The 23908-nt window shown below is 48.0% G+C and overlaps 1 protein-coding gene across 11 annotated transcripts in view; it reads right to left on the bottom strand.

Annotated features, from left to right (window-relative positions):
- BAZ2A (bromodomain adjacent to zinc finger domain 2A) overlaps positions 1-23908 on the bottom strand; it is a 1342005-nt gene that overhangs the window by 892405 nt on the left and 425692 nt on the right. For all 11 annotated transcript variants that reach the window (XM_078689111.1, XM_078689116.1, XM_078689113.1 and 8 more), the window contains one exon: positions 20398-20459. In XM_078689111.1, coding sequence (XP_078545237.1) covers positions 20398-20459 — 62 coding nt within the window. The remainder of the gene's footprint in view (positions 1-20397; positions 20460-23908) is intronic.

Raw genomic sequence — 23908 nt, 5'->3', positions numbered from 1 at the left:
TCCGAGAAGTATTAGTTGTTTATGGACAGGGCTCTCGCGGCTCGCACTTTTTGGGGGTTTCCCTTTCTGCCCCGTCAGCATAGCCATCGCAGTTTGTATTTACCTGAAGTGACCCGCCCCATTATGGTCGCTTGGGATCGGGCCGCAATTGCTAGAGGGCTTACAACGTTCCCATCCCACATTATGCCTATTGTGAAGAACCCAGACTTCACACCCGGCCTTGACTATAGAGAATTCCAACAGTAGACGACCGAGGCTACCCGTTCCATCGGGCATTTTTTTTATCTTTCTGGCTTGCGCCCGTTTTAGGACTTTGGTACTGATCTTGGGCTTCCGGAAACGGAGCTGTTCCATTATTTTCAAATCAGACATTGGGTGCTTCCGGACAGGGTGCGGGAGGGGGCGGGGCGGTTGTTAACGCCGTTTGAGAAGTGGCTGCTTACGAGGCACAATGATGCGTGCCTGACGTCGGATTTGTACAAATTCCTGAGGGTCCCCCTGGACACTGCGAAGACTGTGGGGCAATTGCGGTGGGAGGATGAGCTGGGAAGGGAACTTTCCCCAAAAGAATGGAAGGACATTCACCATCGGGCCCGCCGTACGGCTCGTAATGTGGCGTCTATTGAAACGGCCACCAAATTGGCCACCTACTGGTACTTGACGCCTGTAAGGCTCCATAGAAGTAACCCCTCGCGCAGCCCGCTGTGCTGGAGAGGTTGCGGCGTGCAAGGCAACCTCACTCACCTGCTCTGGGATTGCCCATCCCTAGGGACGCACTGGTCACAAATACTAGATGAGATTGATTCCCATTTTGAGACACAGATCCCGAGATTCCCAGCCTATATCCTCCTTGGCCTCCCCAACACCATCACCTTCCCGCTTCATTCTCGGAGAGGTAAACAAATAGCACTGACGGTGGGAGCAGCAGTACAGAACATCCTGACTCACTGGGGGTCCGCAGTACTTCCTACTAGGTTAGGCTAGCTACACAAACTGTGGTTTATCTTGGGGATGGGAACATTTTCTCTCTCTGACTAACCCCGAGGCTTCCTTTCACGAACTCTGGGCCCCCTGGTAACGTTGCTGACATCTGAATTTACTAAGCTCACATGTCCCAAATACCTTCGACTACTACGCTTGGCTGATCTCCCACAGTCTCTTATTCCTGGGACACCTGCTCCATAGCTGGTTGGACCCCCTTACTGGTCTACACTATCTCTACTGCACGTTTTTCTTTTGAGGAGGTGGGGGGAGGGGGGTTTCGTATTTGTATTGGCATTTACCGTTCCTTTGCCAGATGCACAATCCTACTATGCCGGGTTGTTACCCGATGTTTGTGGAGCACACTGGCTCATTGTTCATCTTGTGAAAACTAATAAGGAAAATGCTACTTACCAGTATGCATCTGTTCTTGGCATGTAGAGCTGCAGAGTTGTACACTTAGCATTAGATCGCCACCTGCTCGGATGATTGCAGGTTGTCGTCTTGGAAGAAGTCTTTGTAGTCACGAGATAGGTGACTCCTCCCTTGGACAATACTGCGCATGGGCATCGGCTCCATCCTTAGATTGTTTTTCGCAATGATGGGAAATGATGGAGTTAGTATAAGTAAAGAAAAAAGGATGTCCATGCGTGTGCATCTAAGTACGATGAAAACTAGAACGGATACAAGTCCCGGGGAGGCGGGAGGGCGTGTACAACTCTGCAGCTCTACATGCCAAGAACAGATGCATACTGGTAAGTACCATTTTCCGTTCGAGGCATATGAGCTGCAGATTGTACACTTAGCATTGATTGTACAGCAGTGTCTCCCCTAGCGGTGGTCGCTTGAATCCGTTGCCGTGGTTTGAAAGAGAGTTTTAAGGACAGCCTGGCCTACTGCAGCTTGCTGCTTGGCTTGAAGATCAACACAGTAGTGTTTAGTGAAGGTGTGTGTTGTAGACCATGTTGCTGCCTTGCATATGTCCTCTAGGGGTATGTTTCCTAAGAAAGCCATAGAGGCTCCTAGCTTGCGAGTGGAGTGCGCTCTAAGAGGAACTGTTAATGTACGTTTAGCCTTTAGGTAGCATATTTGTATACACTTTACAATCCACCTTGCGATCCCACCTTTAGAGATGGGATTGCCTTTGTGTGGAGGAGAGAAAGATACAAACAGTGGTTTTGTTTTCTAAAATATTTAGTTCTATCTATATAGTATAGAAGAGCTCTTTTAACATCTAGAGTGTGTAAAGCCCTTTCCGTTACAGAGTCTGGGTTTTGGAAAAAGACAGGTAACTCTACGGATTGATTTAAGTGAAAAGGAGTGATGACCTTTGGAAGAAATTTTGGATTAGATCTAAGAACCACTTTGTGAGGATGTATTTGAAAAAATGGTTCTTGCATAGTGAAAGCTGGTATCTGACTTACTCTTCTAAGAGAGGTAATAGCAACAAGGAAAGCTGTTTTCCATGTTAGGAATTGCATTTCACATTTATGTAGAGGCTCGAACGGGGGCCCCATGAGTCTTGTAAGGACAATATTAAGGTTCCACACAGGAGAAGGTGGCAACCTGGGTGGGATTATTCTTTTTAATCCTTCCATGAATGCTTTGATTGCAGGCACTCTGAAGAGAGACAGATGCTGTCTGTTTTGCAAATACGCTGCAATTGCTGCAAGGTGCAGGCGTATGGAAGAATATGCTTGAATAGACCTTTGTAGATGTAAAAGGTAACAAATGATATTCTGGATGGAAGCATCCAGGGGATCAATTTGATTGTTTCTGCAATATATTTTGAATCTTTTCCATTTAGCGGCATAACACGCTCTGGTAGTGGGTTTCCTAGCCTCTTTAATGATGTTCATACAGTCTGGTGGTAGGTTTAGATAACCAAACTCTAAGACTTCAGGAGCCAGATCGCTAAATTCAGTTGTTTTGGGTCTGGGTGTCTGATTTCTACATGGTTCTGTTTTAACAGGGAGGGTGTGAGCTGTAACTTTTGATGTGGAACCAGAGAGATCCAGCAGTGTAGTGAACCACGGTTGGCGTGCCCATGTGGGAGCTACCAGGATGAGTTTGAGAAACTGTTGTCTGAGCTTGCGCACTACTAATGGAATCAGTGAGAGAGGCGGAAAAGCATATGCAAATCTGCCTGACCAGTTCATCCATATCGCATTGCCCTTGGACAATGGGTGTGGAAACCTGGCGGCGAAGGTTGGGACTTTTGCATTTTCGTGGGTGGCAAACAGATCTATGTGTCGATGACCCCACCTCTGGAAGAATGGCTAAAGAACTTGTGGATGTAGTTCCCATTCGTGAATCTGTTGTGACTGCCGACTTAACAGATCTGTTATCTGATTGTGAACTCCTGGAAGGTGTTCTGCCAGCAGATGTATATTTTGAGGAATGGCCCACCTCCAAATGTTCTGTGTGAGCTGGGACAGTTGCAGAGAGTGTCCCCCCCCCTGTTTTTGTATATAGTACATGGTTATCATATTGTCCGTCTGGATTAAGACAGCTTTGTTTTGTACTTGTAGTTGAAAAGTCTTGAGTGCTAAGAATATGGCTAGCAGCTCTAGATGGTTGATATGGAACAGTTTTTGTTGATTGTTACATTGACCTTGAGTTGTATGATGTAAGAGATGGGCTCCCCATCCTGTGAGAGATGCGTCTGTTGTGAGCTCTAACTGTGGAACAGGTTCGAGGAACGGCCGTCCCTTTGTCAAGTTTTTGGTGTTCCACCACTGCAGAGAGCGATGCATGCGGCTGTCTACCAACACCATGTCTGTTAGTTGACCTTGAGCCTGGTTCCACTGTTGTGCTAGGCACTCTTTTAACGGGCGCATTTGCAATCTTGCGTGTGGTACTATGAAGATGCAAGATGCCATCATGCCTATTAGTCTCATGAACACTCTGGCTTGCAGAGATTGTTGTTGTTGGAAGACTGTGACTAAGGCGTGAATGCTCTGTATCCTTGCTGGACTGTGATACGCTAGAGCTGTAGATGTGTTTATTGTAGTCCCTAGATACTGGTGTACATGAGAAGGCTGCAGGTGCGACTTGGTGTAGTTGATCGTGAACCCCAAGTTGTGCAATGTTTTAATATTTTGATGTATGTGTTGGACACATTGATTGAATGACTTGGCTTTTATGAGCCAGTCGTCCAGATAAGGGAAGACATGTATTTGCTGCCTTCTGAGGTGTGCTTCTACTACTGCTAAGCACTTTGTGAACACGCGTGGTGCTGTTGTTACCCCAAATGGAAGGACTTTGAACTGATAGCATTGTCCTTGTACTACACACCTTAGGTACTTCCTGTGAGCAGGGTGTATAGGAATGTGAAAGTAGGCATCCTTTAGGTCTAGTGTTGAAAGGAAATCGCGTTGTTGCAGTAGTGGGAGCACTTGTTGTAGAGTGATCATATGAAAATGATCTGATTGTATGTACTGATTGTTGGGCCTGAGGTTGAGAATTGGTCTTAGTGTCCCGTCCTTTTTGGGAATTAGAAAATACAGCGAGTAAACCCCTGTTCCCTGTTCTTCTAAAGGAACTAATTGAATGGCATCCTTTTGTAAAAGTGACAGAACTTCTTGTTGGATCAGAGTCAGGTGGTCTGTAGACATTGGACGCTGCCTGGGAGGTATGTGAGGAGGGGTTGCTGTAAGTTCTAGGCAGTAGCCATGTTGGATAATCTGTCTCACCCACTTGTCTCTTGTGATGGAGTTCCAGACAGGCAGGAACTGTGTTAATCTGCCCCCTACAGAAGTGGAATGCTGTTAGGGGAGCAGAGGGAAGTCACTCTCTTGTGGCGGAAGAGGATCAATTGTTGTTGTTACCGCGACCTCTTCCTTTGTTATTATTGCCTCTGTATCCTCCTCTGAAATATCCCTTGTTAGAGGATGTTTGTGTGTCAGATTTGAAAGATGTTGTGGTGTCTGCTCCAGTTTGTTTGGAGCCCCCTCTGTAGAAGGAGCGACAAAAGGAACCTCTAGCTGGTGTGGACTGTAAAGCCCCCATATACTTGGCGGTGTCCGTATCTTTCTTCATCTTTTCGAGTGCAGTGTCCACTTCTGGGCCAAATAATTGGTTCTGATTAAATGGTTGGTTTAAAATGGTAGTTTGCACTTCCTGTTTAAACCCGGAAATGCGTAGCCACGCATGTCTCCTAAGTATGACACTGGTATTCACAGCTCTAGATGCGGTGTCTGCAGCATCTAGTGCACATTTTATTGAGACATTTGAAATTAACTTGCCTTCCTGTATGAGGTCAGTTGCCTGAGCTTTATACTGATCTGGTAGATGCTCAATTAGTTTTTCTAATTGATCATAATGAGCCCTATCGTAACGAGAAAAGAGGGCTTGTGTATTAACTATACGCCATATGTTAGTGGCGTGTGCAGCTATTCTTTTACCTGACGCATCAATTACTTTGGATTCTTTGTCAGGTGGGGGTGCTTCGCCAGAAGTTTGAGAATTTGCCCTTTTCCTAGCATTGGACACAACTAAAGAATCTAATGGCAGGTGTCCTTTAATGTAGACTGGATCTGTGGGTGCAGGCCTATATTTTTTCTCAATTCTGGGGTTCAAAATTCTAGTGCGTACCGGGTCTTTAAATACCTCTGGAGCATGTTTGATGACTCCTTTAATCATGGGAAGAATTTGAACAGACCGTTAAAACTGTTTAAAGGTATCTAAGAGAAAATCCTCCTCAGTCTCATCAGAATGCATGGTGACTTTGTGGTAAGCAGCAGCTCTGTTTAATAAATGACCAAAACCAATGTTATCCTCTGGAGGGGAAGGTTTTGAAGGGTATAGCTGCGGGTCAGGAATGTCAGGTGCATTTTGTGGGTTTGGCAAGTCCCATATAACGTCATCCACGTGGTATGGGAAAGGCTCATCTGTATCATCCCCTCCACCCAGACTATATTCATCATCATCATGTTGAGGTGAATGTGATGATAAAAGTGGAGAATGTGCTGGAGAGATTTGAGGTGATATGTGAGGAGGAACAGGAGGAGAAAGAGGAGGAGGTATAGGAAAGGAAAAGTGCATAGGGGATGTTGCACAATCCTTTTTCTTGGCAGGAACCACAGGTGTGGGCGGTGCATCTGCTGGTCTTTTCTTGTGAGGTGTAGCTTCTACATGGCCGGTTTTTGGGTCGATGTAGATCTTCTTTTGTCGAGGATCTGGCAAGAAAAGTTCCTACTCATGTACAACCTTCTTGGGCGTCGATTTTTTCGGTTCCAGCCGAGGGTGTTTTGTGTCTTTAGCCTTGGGAGGTGTTGATACGTCCTTTGGCGTAGTTTTCGGTGCCAAAGGTTTTGTTTTTGGCTTGGTAGGCAGGTTCGAGGACTCGGGCACATCGGCATCGGGCCTTGCGGGCTTCGGCATTGAAGAAGGTGTTTTCGGTGTGGGAGCTGGTGTCGTCGGCTTCGAGGCGTCGGACAATGGCTTCACACTTTTAGGTTTAGAAGTGGACGGCTTCGGAGCCGGTACTTCTTTCAGTTTCGGTGCCGATACTTCTTTAGGCTTCGGTGCCGAGAGCTCTTTCTGTTTCGGTGCCAAGCCATCCTTTGGTTTCGGTGCCGAGCTGGTTTTGGTGCCGATGGAAGCGGTGGAATCGGCACGTGCGGCTTGCTCGTGCCGAGGCACTAGAAGGCTTAGTTGTTTTCTTCGGAGCCGGGCTCGAAGGCGGGGCTTTCGAAGCGGGTGTTCGGTTTCGACTGGGCCCAGCGGGCGGAGTGCTGACCTTTGCCTTCGGTTTGGGAACTGTATGTGGTGCAGGGGCAGTAGTACTCACGCACTGACCCAATGGAATGGAGTCATCTGAGTCGTCTGCCTCTGATACGATCTGAGAGATCAGGCGAATCTTCTTCGGGAACGAGCAGGACATCTTCATCGAAGATATCTTCCGGTTCCGGAGCTGATCTCCTCATTTCGTGTCGACGGGTTTTCTTTGATCGGAAGGATGCACAAGCTGTGCAGGTCGATTCGTCGTGTTCTGGCGATAGACAGAGGTTGCAGACCTCATGGTGATCGCCATGTGGAAACTTTGCTCGACATACCAGGCATCTTTTGAACGGAGTTCTGTCCATGAGGTGTAGGCCGCACGGCGTCGATAGGCCCAACGGCCCGCGTCGATGACCGGAATGGAACTGATGGCGTCGAAACTATTGTAGTCGATGTCGAAGGTAGTTTTTTGAAGTTTGAGGAAGTTTTGCGCTTCGATGTGCTTGAAAAAGTGTTTTTATAGCCGGAGCGGAGAAACTTTCATCCAAACCCAGTGGCGGAAAAAAACTATCTAAGGATGGAGCCGATGCCCATGCGCAGTATTGTCCAAGGGAGGAGTCACCTATCTCCTGACTACAAAGACTTCTTCCAAGACAACAACCTGCAATCATCTGAGCAGGTGGCGATCCAATGCTAAGTGTACAATCTGCAGCTCATATGCTTCGAACAGATATCTTAAACAATAAAAACGGAAAGGTTGAACGAATAAAAATGTGACCCCTGCCATATCTAGTTGGCCTGTGCAGTAGTTCCTAGCTTGGTGTGCTAAAGCTCGTGCCTATATGGGGGCCTTGATGTCCAATTGGATCAGAAATGGGCAGGCTGCATGTGCTTATCTGCCATTAAATCCTCGTATCTGTAAATCCCCTTCGCGCAGATACTATTGCCCAGTAAGTGCCCCGCTATCAGGATAAGTGGCTGCCCCCTGGGGACGGGCAGAGGGCCGTTCCAGCTCCTTTTGTCACAGCACAGCTAGAGAGTGCACTGTGAAGAGCTGATAATGGTGCATTGCTGTGCTTTATTGCAGCCATACAACTGTCTCCGAAAGCAAAAGCTGACGGACCAACACGGGGTGGAGGGGGATGGGGGGGAGGGAGAGGTAAAATGAGATCCGGGGCGCATGTTCAATGCGGAGTGGAAGGAGGGAGGACGAGGAGAGAGGAGGGAGGTCACGGGGAGCTATGGGGAATGCTATGCTGAAATTTTTGATACCACAGACATACGCATAAAAAAAAGCAGACCTTTGCGAGAAGAAACCTGTCAAGCATTGACTTGTTGCAAGGAACAGGGTGTATAAGTACCTGGGACTGAGGGCTAAGAGGGAAAGAACAAGAGGATGTGTCTGACGACAACAACACCAGATTTACTTTTTTGACTCTCCTAATATAAAAGCATTGGCAATGTGTAGCAAGGAGACCCCGTCCTTAGATAATACCCCCTCACTAAAGGAATGGTGGGTCGTTGATTCTGCCCCTCTCCCCTCTTTCCAATTACCGCAGAACGAGTGGGCAGTCGACACAGAAACCCTATGGCAGACGCAATACGGGGATGAGGAGGACGGCTCCTTTAATTGTGCCTATTCGATGCTGGAAGCCCCGCCCATGGACGAAGCAAGGCCAAACGGATTCGAAGAAAAGGAGGAAGTGGCTGAGTCGGCGGGGTGACATCACTGACGAAGACGATGAGCGAGTGAAGGCAGAAAGACGGGGAAGGTGGAGAGGCGACCCAGCATGGGAAAAACTCACGAGAGAACCAGCGAAGCGGAGAAGCTAGGAGGCCACCGTCCCTACGATTCGCCCCCCCGCACTCCTGGAGGAGTGTGGCTAAGTCAGGTACGGCAGCGGGTGACAGACTAGGTGGGGAGGCGGGGAGACTGCCCGAAGTAAGAGCGCTGGTTTAGGAACCGGCGCCTGGGGCACTACGTGTATAGTTTTTTTGTCCCACTCTTACACGGGTTTCATCCTTCCACCCCCTCCCCGTTATACCCTTCACTACCTGCACCGTCTACCGCCACCGTTCCCTTTTGTATATAGATTGTGTATATATACGAACACCAGTGGTCCCTCACTCCCTGGTTTCCCTGTGGAACTTTGTACATAGATAGAGGACTAGTGCCTGACGGCCACATATCTTTCTTTTCTCTTTCTATGTCGGAGGGTGAAGCAGTTCCAACCTAGCCGACTACAGAGGGCCTGAAACAAAGGAGGCAACCAGTCAAAGAAGGTCCCGGTACTAGCTGCAACAACGGACCCAGCTCCATTTGTACGGGAAAGACTGTCCAATACTAAAAAAAAGGTCTTGCATAAAAATAAAGCCTTATATACCACGTTCCAGCCTCCGGTCCCATTCTTCTACCCCGCCACACAAAGGCATCGCACAGACAAGCCTGCGTTTGATAATTTATTTTTTGTAAACATGTAACGGGCATTAACACCTTCGCTGCGGCGGCTATTCCGCTGCAGCGCTAAGGGGGCGGGGGGCCGCGTGGCGCTCACACGCTGGTGACGGAACCGCTCCGTCACAAGCCTCGGTTGAGCTGTGCTCATGACGGAGCAGTTCCGTCATGGCCCCGCCCGCTCAATAGAACGCGCTACGCAGGCACGTCGGACGGGCCATGACAGAACCGCTCCGTCATCAGCACAGCTCTACCGCGGCTGATGACGGAGCGGTTCCGTCATCAGCGTCGAAGAGGTTAAAAGGCATCACAACAACGTGAGACGGCGGGGGAGGGACGGTTATTTGAAGACACTGACAACACCTGATCTCAAACAGTACAAAAACAAGCTCTCAGCATTGGGTGGCTAGGGGCGGGAGAGCGGTTCCTTTGAAGTGTGATGCCGAGGCTCAGACAAATGGAGTGGGTGTGTGATGTGGCTGGCTCTGTGCAAGCGCCTGGCTCACATGAACTGTACCTAATCCGTCTGGGTAGACTTTTGAAAGCCCCTTACTATAATCTCACCAACAAGCATTGCTAAAGCAATGCTTTCAGCGATACCTAAAAAAGAATCTGAACACTGAGGACCATAGCAATTATAGCCCTATATCGAGACTCCCTTTCGCTGCTGAACTGGAAGAGAAAATTATGAACCAACAGATCTTAGGATACATAGAGGTTAATTCGTTACTTGACCACACACAACATGGATTTAGAAAAAATCATAGTACTGAATCTGCACTAATCGTAGCAACTGAAGAAATAAGAGAAGCTCTTGACAGGGGGGGACGACGGTGCTGATTCTGCCTAATCTCTCTGCGGCCTTTGACACGGTCAGCCATGAGATCTTAGTAGACCGGCTCCAAGGCCTGGGGAAAAAGGCACAGCAATAGATCTCCTGAAATAATTTCTGATAAATCGATAACAATATGTGGCAATGGGCAATTTCGTTTCTAGCCAGTTTTCCCTGCCGTGCGGAGTTCCAAAGGGATCAGCACTAAGCCCACCACTTTTTAACCCATATGTTATGACATTTGCGTCAATCATCAAAAACGCCAGTTTTACCTTGGCATCGTATGTGGACGACTCCCAAATTGTGGTATCACTGACTTACAGTGATAACAGCTCAGGTGAGGCATTCAGCTTATGTATGAGCAAGGCAAGCAACTGGATGGATTGCAATTGCCTGAAGCTGAAAGCCTCAAAGACGAGAGCATCATCTTCAGATATATACCCTCTCTCTGGACACTGGAGTGGTGGCAGACTGAGCTGGACTCACTGCATGCACCCTCAACGGAGTTATTACAGGACCACTGCAACGCTCTGGCATAATTTGCCATGGACTCTAAAAAACAGCCCCTTCCCTACTCAGTTTCAGAAAAGCCTTAGAAACCTGGCTTTTTACACAGGGTTGATAAAAGCACCTTTACCCTCTTGCTTAACCCGTAGTGGTTGCCTCTGTTGCCCGAGATCGAACTCTATAGCTCCAAGATGCCTCCGGGCATGAGCTGCGCTTTATAAATGAAATTTACGTTACATTACATTAAGCTCCAACCAACAGCATCTCTAACGTCAAAGCTCAGCGTCCTCACCAGATCCTCTGCACCATGGGCCTTCATTTTGGTGTACTGCTCGAGGTCCTCTTGCGACTCCTGTGCCTTTAGCTTGTGGGTCCTCCTGAGGGTCTTCTACTGCTTCAGAGGGCTCCCCTGCTTGGTCTGGGCCTGCACCGACTCTCCTGCTGTTTGTGAGTCCCTTGGACCTTGTTGGTCCCAACATTGCTCCTTCTTCGTTCCCCACACCAGTTGCGGTTACAAAGGCTTGTTGTTGCTCCTGCCCGACACCGACCACCCAGTTAAAGACATCAGACGTGGGATGGCTTGTGGGATGGCTTGTGCACGGCTCCTGGTCTTCCCCAGCATCGCCTGGTCCTCACAGCTGCAGCAGGAAGGTCCCCACCGACTCTTCTGAACCTCCGAACTTCGTTGGACATGGTGTAACTTTTTTTTTTTTTAATGTATAACTTTATGTAATTTATTGTACTTCTGTGGTTACTAAGCGCTCTGATACCTCCTAGCCAGCGCTATATAAAACTCTAGTAAATAAAAATTAAATTAAAATGTCTTTGTGACTCTTGTCACTTCCGAGTGACAGACTCTGTCCCCTCTGCTTGCAGGTTCTTCACTTCTAGAATCCATCAAACTTCTTCACCTTCTTCTCCAGAGACAGTTTCTTCAAAGTCTTCCTCTGTAGTCTACAGAGGTTTCCGTCGGTAATCTACCTTTACTTAGTGGGCACTAGTATGCATTACCATTACTACGCATTTATAACTTCGCAGGATCTTTTTGTATGCATGTTTTTACTTAGCATGCCTTTACTTAGCATTTACTGTTACTTTGCAAAGTACTTTACTTTTCAGACTATCTATATCGTTGTTTGGAAAAGGAGGCGCTTCCATTTCCAAACAACAATGTGCAATTATGATGACGCATTAAGCAGGAGAAGAGAGAAACCACGGATGAAGGAGAAGAGAGGGACCATAAGGAGAGAGAGGTAACTAGGTTGTGCAGGGGGTAGTCTTTTGGGTTGTAGTGTTTATTTTTGTTTTTGGGTTTAAAGTAGTGTCGGGGGTCGTGAAGGGTAGTGTTTGGGAGTACGGACAGGACAGGGGGTCAGGGGAGGGATGTGCAGGGGTACTGGTTTAGGGTAGTGTAGAGGTGTTTGAGTAGTGTAGGGTAGAGGTTTAGGGTAGTGTCCGGGGGGGGTCATGCAGTGTAGTGAAAGAGTGTAGGGACAGGACTGTGGAAAGGGAGGAGGACGTTTAGAGGGTAGGGGTTTAGAGTAGTGTAGAGGTGTTTGAGTAGTGTAGGGTTGTATAGTCCTTGAGGCTTTGTGTAGTGTAGGGTTCCTATTTGTAAATGTGAATGAGTTAAAAAAGTGGAAAGAATCACCCCCCCAAAAGACATTTTAAATTATATTTGCTATACTCCCCCACCCAAAAACCATAATTCCCTGTCCTCCCGTTCCAGGGGATAGGTACGTATTAGAGATTTTTTGTACTTACTACGAGCAGTGAATGAGTTCAAATGGTATGCCTATTAATTAAATGTAGTGAAAACGCATTTTAAGTACATTTCAATGCATTCGCAATGTAAATGATTTCGCAGTGTAATCTTGCGAAGTAATGGTCATTGCGAAGTAAAAACTTCGAAATAATGCAATATGTACTAATGGCTTGCTAAGTAACGTCATATATTCTTTCTGTTGTCTTTTCACCCCTATGCACCTCGCTCAACTGGTGTAGGTAACCTGGTTTCCGGGGCATGTACTTGTGGGTTGGCTCGTCAACCTTCTATCCTTCAAGGGAATTCTTCTGGGTCCTCCGAGAAGGGTCTTCTGCAAAACTGCAACTTCTCCATTGACTTCCACTGGTCACGTGGCTGTGTTCCTACTCTGCACACTGCCTTCGTGGAGTTCCTGGGTACTTACCTTGGGTGGCTCCTTGTGTCCCCGGCTCCTCTGGATCTGCTGGTTCAAGTCCCGTCCTCCTTCGCAGTTTGCATTCCACTTTCTTAGTATATGGTTTGGTCTCCCCCTGAAGACCACTGTATTTTGTGCTGCATACCTCATTGCATTTGAAGTATTTTTGTGTATTGTGTTGATATCTCCAGGTAGGAGATGGAATATGCTACTTACCAGTATGCATCTGTTCTTGCCATGTAGGGCTGCAGCCATTCACATCTTGTGCATAGATCGCCGCCTAGTGTTGGGTCCGGATGATTGCACATTGTTGTCCTGGAAGAGTCTTCGAAGTATCACGAGATAGGTGGCTCCTCCCCCGGACTACAGTGCGAATGGGCATCCTCTCCATCCTCAGATTGTTTTTCTCCATTGTGGCAGGGATGGAGTATGATACAGTAAGTGATGTCCATGCCAGAGATAAAGTCTGAGTGCTACAGCTGCGACTGGCACCGGGGAGGAGGGAGGGCGATGTGAATGTCAGCAGCCCTACATGCCAAGAACAGATGCATACTGGTAAGTAGCATATTCCGTTCAAGGCATGTGGGCTGCTGAATTCACATCTTGTGCATAGAATGTATAGCAGTCTCCTCCTAGCGGCGGTTGCCCGTGCCAGCTGCAGCAGTCTGAAAAAGAGTTTTGAGTACAGCCTGCCCTACAGCTGCCTGCTGTTTGGAGTGTACATCTACGCAGTAGTGTTTGGTAAATGTATGTATGGTAGTCCATGTGGCTGCCTTACATATGTCTTCTAGAGGAATGTTTCCAAGGAAAGCCATGGATGCCCCCTAACTTGCGTGTTGAATGCGCTCTTGGGGGAACTGTTAATGTGCGTTTAGCTTTTTGATAACAAATGTGTATGCACTTAACAATCCATCTGGCTATACCTGATTTGGAAATGGGGTTGCCTTTGTGCTGTGGTGAAAAGGCAACAAACAGTTGCTTAGTCTTTCTGAAAAGTTTTGTTCTGTCTATATAGTACAGAAGAGCTCTTTTAACATCTAGGGTATGTAGAGCTCTTTCTGCCACGGAATCTGGGTTGGGGAAGAATACTTGCAGTTCTATAGCTTGATTGATGTGAAACTGGGACAGCACCTTTGGCATAAATTTAGAGTTAGTTCGCAGCACTACCCTATTTGCATGCATTTGTATGAATGGCTCCTGAATAGTTAGGGCTTGCAGCTCACTAACTCTTCTGAGTGATGTAATCGCCACTAGAAAAGCCACTTTCCACGTTAGGAATTGTATCTCACAGGAGTGTAGAGGTTCAAAAGGTGGGCCCATTAGTCTGGTTAGAACCACGTTGAGGTTCCAGACAGGTGAAGGTGGGTGTCTAGGAGGAATGATTCGTTGGAGTCCCTCTAGGAAAGCTTTAATAGCAGGTACTCTGAAGAGTGAAAGGTGCTGCCTCTTCTGAAGATAAGCTGCCACCGCAGCTAAATGTATACGTATGGAACTGTAAGCCAGATTGCATCTGTGTAAATGTAAGAGGTAACATATGATGTTTTGAGTAGATGCATCTAGCGGATTTATGTCATTATTGTTACAATAGATGACAAATCGTTTCCACTTTGCCGCATAGCATGCTCTGGTTGTAGGTTTCCTTGCCTCCTTGATAATATTCATACAGTCAGGAGGCAAGTTTAGGTAACCAAACTCTATGACCTCAGGAGCCAGATCGCAAGGTTCAACTGTTGCGGATCCGGGTGCTGAATGTCGCCATGGCTCTGCGTTAAAAGACTGGGTGTTAATCGCAGCCTTTGATGAGGAACCACCGAAAGTTCTAGGAACGTGGTGTACCACGGTTGCCTCGCCCACATTGGAGCAACTATGATGAGGGTCATTGAGTGTTGTCGCAGTTTGCGTGCCACTAGTGGTATGAGCGGGGCTGCGGGAAAAGCGTACGCAAACTTGCCTGACCAGTTCATCCATGTTGCATTGCCCTGAGACTGCGGATGTGGAAACCTGGCGGCGAAGCTTTGGCATTTTGCGTTTTCAATTGTGGCGAACAGGTCTATTTCTGGGTGACCCCACCTCTGGAAGTACGGTTGCAGCACTGAGGGATGTATCTCCCCCTCGTGCATCTGGTGGCTGTGTCTGCTGAGCAGGTCCGCCATCTGGTTGTCCCTGCCTGGGAGGTGTTCCGCCATGAGGAAGATGTTTCTCTGAATGGTCCACTTCCACAGGCTTTGCGCTAGATGGGACAACTGTGGAGAGTGTGCCCCCCCCCCTGCTTCTGTATGTAGTACATGGCAGTCATGTTGTCCGTCCGGATTAACACGACTTTGTTGCACAAGTGTACCTTGAAAGCCTTCAGTGCCATAAAGATTGCAATCAGTTCCAGCAGGTTGATGTGCATCCTTTTTTGCTGTGTCGTCCATAGTCCCTGCACTGTGTAATGGAGGACAAGCGCTCCCCATCCTAGGAGAGATGCGTCCGTCGTCAGCACTATTTGTGGTACAGGTTCTTGGAACGGTCGTCCTTTGCAAAGGTTTTGTGGGTTACACCAATGCAGAGAGCTGTATGCACGACCGGTCACCAACACTAGGTCGTTTTTGATGGTCCCTGAGCCTGGTTCCACTGCCTTGCTAAGCACTCCTGAAGCGGACGCATGTGTAGTCTTGCGTGAGGGACTATGAAGATGCAGGAGGCCATCATGCCTATCAACTGCATAAACACCCTTGCTGTGAGCGAGTGTTGTGGTCTGAATTTTTGAATGAGTAACAGAATGCTGTTGATTCTTGCTGAGTTTGGCTGCGCCTTTGCCGCCAGTGTGTCTATTGTTGCCCCGAGGTACTGTTGTACGTGGGCGGGCTGAAGATGAGACTTTGGGTAGTTTAATGAGAATCCGAGGCTGTGTAGGAGGTGAATAGTGCGGGACATGTGGCTGGCACATTGCTGGGCTGACTTTGCTTGGATGAGCCAGTCGTCCAGATAGGGGTAGACGTGAATATGGCTTCTCCGTAGGTGTGCAGCCACTGTCGCTAGGCACTTGGTGAACACCCTGGGGGCTGTAGTCACCCCGAAAGGCAGTACCTTGAACTGGTAGTGCTGATTTTGGATGGTAAACCTGAGATACTTTCTGTGCCCGGCCAAGGTCATCGAGAAAGCTGTCAACAACCAGCTCGCCGCCTTCCTCGAAACCAACAAATCCCTCGACTCCTCTCAGTCCGGCTTCCGAGCCAAACACAGCACTGAGACCGCACTCATCGCAGCAACAGACGACATACGAACTCTTCTGGACAATGGAGACACAGTCGCCCTCATCCTCCTCGACCTCTCCGCAGCCTTCGACACAGTCTGTCATAGCACCCTGCTACAACGCCTCAGAAACATCGGAATCCAAGGAAAAGCACTGGAATGGATCACCTCGTTCCTTTCCGGAAGAACCCAGAGAGTCCGCCTCCCACCATTCAAATCTGAGGCCACTGAAGTCATTTGCGGCGTGCCACAGGGATCCTCACTCAGTCCTACCCTCTTCAACGTATATATGAGCCCCCTCGCGGCCATCGCCCGCCAACATAACCTCAACATCATCTCCTACGCTGATGACACTCAACTGATCCTCTCACTCACCAAAGACCCTAACACCGCCAAAACCAACCTACATAAAGGAATGAGAGAAGTAGCCGAGTGGATGAAGCAGAGCCGTCTGAAACTGAATTCCGACAAAACAGAAGTCCTTATCTTAGGCACCTCCCCCTCCGCCTGGGACGACTCGTGGTGGCCAGAGTCCCTTGGAAAAGCACCCATCCCGACAGACCACGCACGGAACCTGGGCGTCATTCTGGACTCCTCACTCTCGATGACCAGACAAGTCAACACCGTTTCATCATCCTGCTTCAACATTCTTCGCATGCTCAAAAAAACATTTCGCTGGATCCCCACTGAAACTAGAAAAACGGTCACCCACGCACTGGTGACAAGCCGCCTGGACTACGGAAACACCCTATATGCCGGTACCACCGCAAAACTTCAGAAAAACTCCAACGCATCCAGAACGCATCAGCCAGACTCATACTAGACATCCCGTGTAAAGACCACATTTCTGGTCACCTGAAAAACCTCCACTGGCTCCCCGTCAATAAGAGGATAACATTCCGCCTTCTAACCCACGCACACAAAGCACTTTACGAACTTGGACCCGAATGCCTCAACACACGACTTTCCTTCTACACCCCCTCCCGCCTGCTACGCTCCTCCCACCAAGCCCTTGCTGCTGTACCTTGCATCAACAAAACCACCATGGGAGGAAGATCCTTCTCCTACCTGGCGGCAAAAACCTGGAACTCACTTTCCATTCACCTTCGCCTCACTCAGAACCACCTAACATTCAGAAAGCAACTTAAAACCTGGATATTCGACAAGTAATTCCCCACCCTTCTCCAAGCGCCTTGAGACCCTATGGGTATGTAGCGCGCTATATAAATTAACTGAATTGAATTGAATTGTGCTGGATGTATTGGTATGTGGAAATATGCATCCTTTAGGTCTAGTGTTGCGAGGAAGTCTCCCTGACTGAGTAATGGTAGAACTTGCTGTAAAGTGAGCATGTGAAAATGTTCTGACAAGATGTATTGGTTTAGGAGCCTGAGGTCTAGTATTGGCCTGAGAGACCCGTCCTTTTTGGGGATTAAGAAGTACAGAGAGTACACCCCTGGACCCTGTTCCTGTATAGGGACGAGTTCTAAGGCCCCTTTTTGCAGCATGCTGATAACTTCTTGCTGCAATAAGTTTATATGCTGTGTGGACATAGGACGGTGTTTTGGGGTATGTTGGGTGGAGTGGATGTTAGCTCTAGACAATAGCCGTACTTGATAAGTTGTCTCACCCACCTGTCTGTGGTAATGCTTTCCAAGACTGGCAGGAACTGTTGTAATCTGCCCCCGACTGCTGTTATATGGTCCGGGGGCAGCGACAAGGCGTCACTCTTTAGTATTGGCGGAGGATCTGGTGTTATTCCCTCGTCCTCTGCCTTTACTGCTGTTGCCCCGGTATCCACCTCTGCTTGTTTTATTATAGGTGGTTTGTGTGTTCCCTTTATTGTATTGAGTCTGCTGGGACGCCTGTCCTCTTGTAGCTCCTCTGTTATTGGAGCGACGAAAGGAACCTCCTCTGAATTGTTGGGACTGCAAGGCCCCCATAGATTTGGCTGTCTCTGTGTCTTTTTTAATCTTTTCTAAGATTGTGTCCACATCAGGACCAAATAAAAAATCAGGGTTTACAGGCTGATTTAATAATGTGGTTTGAATCTCTGGTTTGAACCCTGGGATGCGTAACCAAGCATGCCTTCTGAGCATGACACTTGTGTTGATGGCTCTGGCTGCAGTATCTGCTACGTCCAGCTCACATTTAATGGATGCGTTGGATATCAGTTTCCCTTCTTGTATTAGTGTTTCTGCTCCTTCCTTGTAGGCATCAGGCAAATGTTGTAGCAGTTGCTCTAATGTGTCGTAATGTGCCCTATCGTATCTGGCTAATAGGGCCTGTGTGTTGGAAATTCTCCAGATGTTAGCTGCTTGAGCAGCCACCCTTTTCACAGAGGCTTCTAATACTTTAGACTCCTTGTCTGGAGGAGGAGCATCACCAGTGGTTTGAGAGTTGGCACGTTTACGAGCATTGGATACCACAAAAGAGTCCAACGGCAGCTGTCCCTTAATGTATGTAGGGGCCACAGGCGCCGGTCTGTATTTCCTTTCAATTCTGGGGTTAGCAACCCTTGCTCTCGTGGTTTCCTTGGTAATGTTTTAACTGATCTCTCGGAAGTGGAGAAAGTGTCAAACAAGAAATCCTCCTCAATTGGGTCAGCATGCATGTCCACATCATGATTATGTGCTGCCCTCTCGATTAATGTGTTAAACGCTGCTGTATCCTCTGTTGGCGAAGTTTTTACAGGGTAAGAAGGAGTATCAGGAATGGGTTGTGACTCCTCCTGGTCAATAGGGTCTGTCCAGGCTTGAGTCTGGTCATCTTGATCAGTGTCCGAAGGGTAATTATATTGTTCATCATAATTATACCCCATATCCTCATTAGAGCGTGTGGGTGAGTAAGCAGCAGTGTCCTGGCCATGGTACCTTACAGTTTCAAAATGGACAGGCGATGTTGAAGAATCTTTTTTCTTTTTTAGTGGAATTTTATATGATTCCAGAGGATTTTCCGACCTGATCTTTCTTTGATAAATAGTAAGTCTGCCTGTTTCGGCGTCGATATGGAGTTTCGACTGATCATCATAGGAGGGCTCCTGGTACATAACGTCCTCTTCTAGAGGATGACTCCTTTTCCCAAGTGACACAGTTTTGGGTGGTTCGACCCCTGTTTTCGGATCAATCGCCTTAGGCCGTGCTGTTGGGGGCAGTCCAAATTTTATCGGCGGCTTTGGGGCTGGCGTCGATATCGGACCGACGGATTTTGCCCTGTCGTCGTGCTTCAGGCCTTGCGTTGACTTCAGTGCTTGTTGCGCCGGAGGCACGCTCTTTTTCCTCGATTCGACTTGCTCCTTCGAGGCGCCTTTGGGTTTTGGCTCGAGGGCTTTGACGAGCTGTGGTTTTTCGACTCGGTGCCTTGGTTCGAGAGTCTTCCGAGACTCGAGTCCCTTGTTTGTGTCGCTGTCCGTAGACGCCGACCTCGTTGGTTTGACGTACTTGGCTTTCGCGATTGACTTTAGCGCACCAATCTTCGGCTCGACACCTTTTGTGGTTGACCCTGCAGGGTCGTAGACACCTTTTTTCGACGTCGAATCCGATGTGTTCGAACTCTTCGACCCGAAGACTGTCTTCAGCAGTTTCGGTTTCGTTTTTGGCTCGATAGCTTTCGGTTTCGCTTTCTGTAGTGCGACCGATGGCTCGTGCGATATATTCTTAGCCGGGCCTTCGTAAAGAACTGGAACAAGAACTCGGCACCGATCGAAATAACAATACCGACGACCCCGAAGGCCTTTTGGCCTTGTAGAAAAGTTTCCGAACTTGAGCAAAGAAAAGTACATCTGAACCCAATGGCGGAAAAAAACAATCTGAGGATGGAGAGGATGCCCATGGGCACTGTAGTCCGGGGGAGGAGCCACCTATCTCGTGATACTTCGAAGACTCTTCCAGGACAACAATGTGCAATCATCAGGACCCAACACTATGCACAAGATGTGAATTCAGCAGCCCACATGCCTCGAACATACCAATATGTTAGTGAGTGTTGTATAATAAATATAGGTATTTTTATATACACACTGTGTGGTACTTTTTCATTTAACATACACTACAGGATTAAACTGGTAAAACAAGTTGCTTAACACTCCTTCAAAATAAGCCTGCAGGCTGCTCTCCACAGCTACTACTTTGAGAGCTTTCTATGGTTATCAAAGAGCGCAGAATCACTGTAAGGGTTGCATGGATTAGTGCAAGGTGCATCACTTAAGCAAGTGTGCACCATCTACTAAGCCAGCCTCCTACATGAACTATGCCAAAACTGTTTAGGATACATAATACTGCGAAAAAGCTGAATTATATTGTTCCACAATGGCTTTTTTCCAAGGTATGTCACCCATGATTAGATCCCAACACAAAGCCCTGCGACAAAGGTAAAAATTATCAAGATCATTTAGCCACATCGCAAAGGAGACATAACACTAGGTCATGGACACAAGAAGTTACTCCTCAATTCATAGTGGAATTCCCGGAGTACAGCTATACCTTTCTTCGCATTCTCCTCTTGATTTTCCGAAGCATCAGTTTGTCTTCAGTGCTCAGTTCTTCTAAACATGTGGAAAAATGTGGGGAGAAGAGAAAGGCATTTAATTATTATGTGACTTGAATCAGCTCAGCTTTTAAAGCACTAATAATTAATGTCCTTCGCAGCAGCTTAAGTGAATGCGCAAATCTGCCAACATGGTACCCCAAAGTGAAGCTGTTTTCTGCATTTAGGGGCAGATTCACAGATAATTAATATCTCATAGTTAAGAAACTTTTACACAGTGCCTGCAAAAGGAATAGTTTCTTACCTGTAACTTCTATTACGTGAGGGGACCCTGGAACACTTGTTCAATATATATCTTCTTAAGTGTAGATTTTCGCCTTTCTTCAGGAAGGCCTGCAAAGACACGTATGAAAGAGACAGATTATGCAGCCTACATAGATAGGCTACAAGGAGTAGTTTCTTACCTGTAACTCCAGTTCTGTAGTAGGGGTATCTCTGTTATAGTCATAATCTAGTGAAAAGTCCCGCCCATGTGAGTGGACCCCGGAGCAATCAAAAATAATCTCTTAAGCGGTCTTCATTGCAGTCCTGCATAGAGACTTAAGAGAAAATTAAAGACAATAATGCAGCCTGTACCTACGAGGCTACACTGTCCAGTACTTCAACTAGAAATGCCAAGGTTATAACACCATAAAAAACATTTAACACAATCTGTCAAGTTTCACCCATAGAGAAACTTTCCTCCCCTCACCAAATCCTTGGAATGATAGAGAGGAAGGTAAGGACAGACAAGCCTCCATAGGTTGCCATTATGTGTCTGGAAAAGGGATACCGTGCCTTTAAGGAACTCTCTGGAGACCCTCGGTATCCCAACATGCACAGCCCCTTCCTTTTACTTTCAGTTCTTTTTGAAGGTGCATAAAGCAAGGCCTGTAGCATACATCACAGTACCATTTTCTCCACCGGGGAGGAGGGCGGGCGCTTGTGACTATAACAGAGATACCCCTACTACAGAACTGGAGTTACAGATAAGAAACTACTCCTTCTGTGATAGGGGATCTCTGTGTATAGTCATAATCTAGTGAATAGAATGGCAAGCCCATCCAAAAACAACCCGGCGGTGGAGAAATAGAGACAACACCACTATTGTGCGAACAGATTCCGAAGCGAAGCCCGCCCAACCTGAGCATCTGCTCTAGCATCCGAGTCCAGACAGTAGTGCTTAGCAAAGGTGTGGACCGACTTCCAAGTGGCCGCCCTGCAGATCTCTGCAATGGGAACATTTTGAAGCAAAGCTGTTGTAGCTGCTTTGCCCCTGGTAGAATGAGCCTTAGGCTTACCCCCTAAGGTCTTATTCGCTTTCTGATAACAGAGCTGGATACAGGACACAATCCACCTAGAGATGGACTGTTTCGAAGTAGCCAGACCAGTCCTAACTGACCCATAGTTGACAAACAATTGGTCGGATCTACGAATACCCTTGGTCTTATCCATATAGAATTTCAACACCCTTCTGACATCCAGGGAATGAAGGGACCGTTCTGCTGGAGTGGAAGGATTCTGGAAAAATGTTGGTAAAGTTATAGTCTGATTAACATGAAAATCAGAAATCACCTTGGGAAGGAACTTAGGGTGAGTACGCATAACAACCTTAGCAGCATGAAATACAGTATAAGGTTCCTGGCAACACAATGCCTGAATTTCACTCACCCTGCGGGCCGATGTAATGGCCACGAGGAACGCCGCCTTCCAGGATAGGTGCTGAAGCGAAGCCTTATGGATAGGTTCAAAAGGCTCCTTCATCAGCCTGGACAGCACCACATTCAGTTCCCATGAAGGCGAAGGAAGCCGAACAGGAGGGAACACCGTCTTCAACCCTTCCAAAAAATCCTTAATCACTGGAATCTGGAAGAAGGATGTCTGTGAAGGGCATTTTCTGTAAGCAGTCAATGCAGCCAGATGAACCTTAATGGAAAGGAAATTAAGGCCAGACTGAGCTAGATGCAGAAGGTATGGAAGGATAACATCCTCCTTGCAGGTCGTCGGATCATAGTTCTTAGACACGCACCAGATGCAGAATCTCTTCCACTTGTAAGCATAAGAGGTCCTAGTAGAAGGCCTCTTAGCCTCCTTCAATATGTCCATGCAATCCTCAGGAAGATTCAAGTGGCCATATTGTACTATCTCAGGAGCTATGCCGCCAAACTCAACGATGAGAGGTTGGGGTGCACTATCTGCACTATCTGCCCCCCGAACTTCGTGAGAAGGTCCGGCCGACACGGCAGCCGCCGATGAGGCAGGATCGACCGGTGAAGCAGGTCCGTGAACCACCACTGCATGGGCCATTCCGGGGCAATGAGGATCATCCGCGCCAGGGATCGGGCCAGCTTGATGAGCACTGCCGGAATCAGGGGAATGGGTGGCAAAGCATACAGAAAGCTGTTCGACCAGCTGATCCATAACGCGTTTCCCAGAGTCCCCGGCTGGTAATACCTCGAGGCGAAGTTGCAGCATTTGCTGTTTTCGGCGGTGGCGAACAGATCCACATCTGGAGTGCCCCACATGTCGAAGATGTCGTCTAGCACCTCGTCGTTTATGACCCACTCGTGGTTTTCGTGAAGCAACCTGCTGAGGGCGTCTGCCTGAACATTCTGCACACCTGGCAGATGAGTTGCTGTTATCGTCAGTCCTCTGGCTAACAGCCAGTGCCAGATCGCCTGCGCTTCCTGTGACAGTGTGCGCGATCTCGAGCCCCCCTGCTTGTTGAGGTAATACATCGTGGTCGTATTGTCCGTCTGCACAAGCAAGGAGTTGGTCTGGAAGGAAGGAAGGAAGGCCTTCAGTGCCATGTGAACAGCTCTAAGTTCCAGGAAATTGATGTGATACGTGGACTCTGTCGGAGACCACGTTCCCTGGATCTGTAGATGGTCTGAATGCGCTCCCCAGCCCAGGAGAGACGCATCCGTAACGATAGTCTGAGTCGGGATGTCCTTGTGGAAAGGAACCCCTCTGAGGAGATTCTCTGCTGAGCACCACCATCACAGGGACTGTTGGGCGTGAAGAGACAACTGAATCTGGTCGTCCCAACACCCTTTCCTCTGGTTCCACTGGTCCTCCAAACATTCCTGTAGCGGCCTCATGTGTAGGTGCGCGTGCGGAGTGAGGAAGATACAAGAGGCCATCGATCCCAGTAGAGAAGACACCGTCCTCACTGTTGTAGATGGAGCAGCTATGAGAGCTTGACCCTTCCGAAGGCTGGATAACCGTCTCTCCTCCGAAGGAGACACGCTTGCCGACAGCGTATTGATGGAGGCTCCCAAGTACTGCAGGCACTGCACAGGAATCGGGACAGACTTGGACAGATTTATGTGCAACTCCAGACGTTTCAGCAGGACGGCCGTCCTGTTGAAGTGCAATTGCGCTTCCTGGAAGGTGGAGGCTTTGATCAACCAATCGTCCAGGTACGGGTAGACCAACACCTTGTTCTTTCTCAGGTGTGCCGCTACC

Source organism: Lissotriton helveticus, chromosome 1_1 (genome assembly GCF_964261635.1).
Source record: "Lissotriton helveticus chromosome 1_1, aLisHel1.1, whole genome shotgun sequence".
NCBI classification, from domain to species: Eukaryota; Metazoa; Chordata; class Amphibia; order Caudata; family Salamandridae; genus Lissotriton; species Lissotriton helveticus.
Note: the sequence above shows the minus strand (reverse complement) of the source record. Positions and strands in the feature narration are given on the sequence as shown.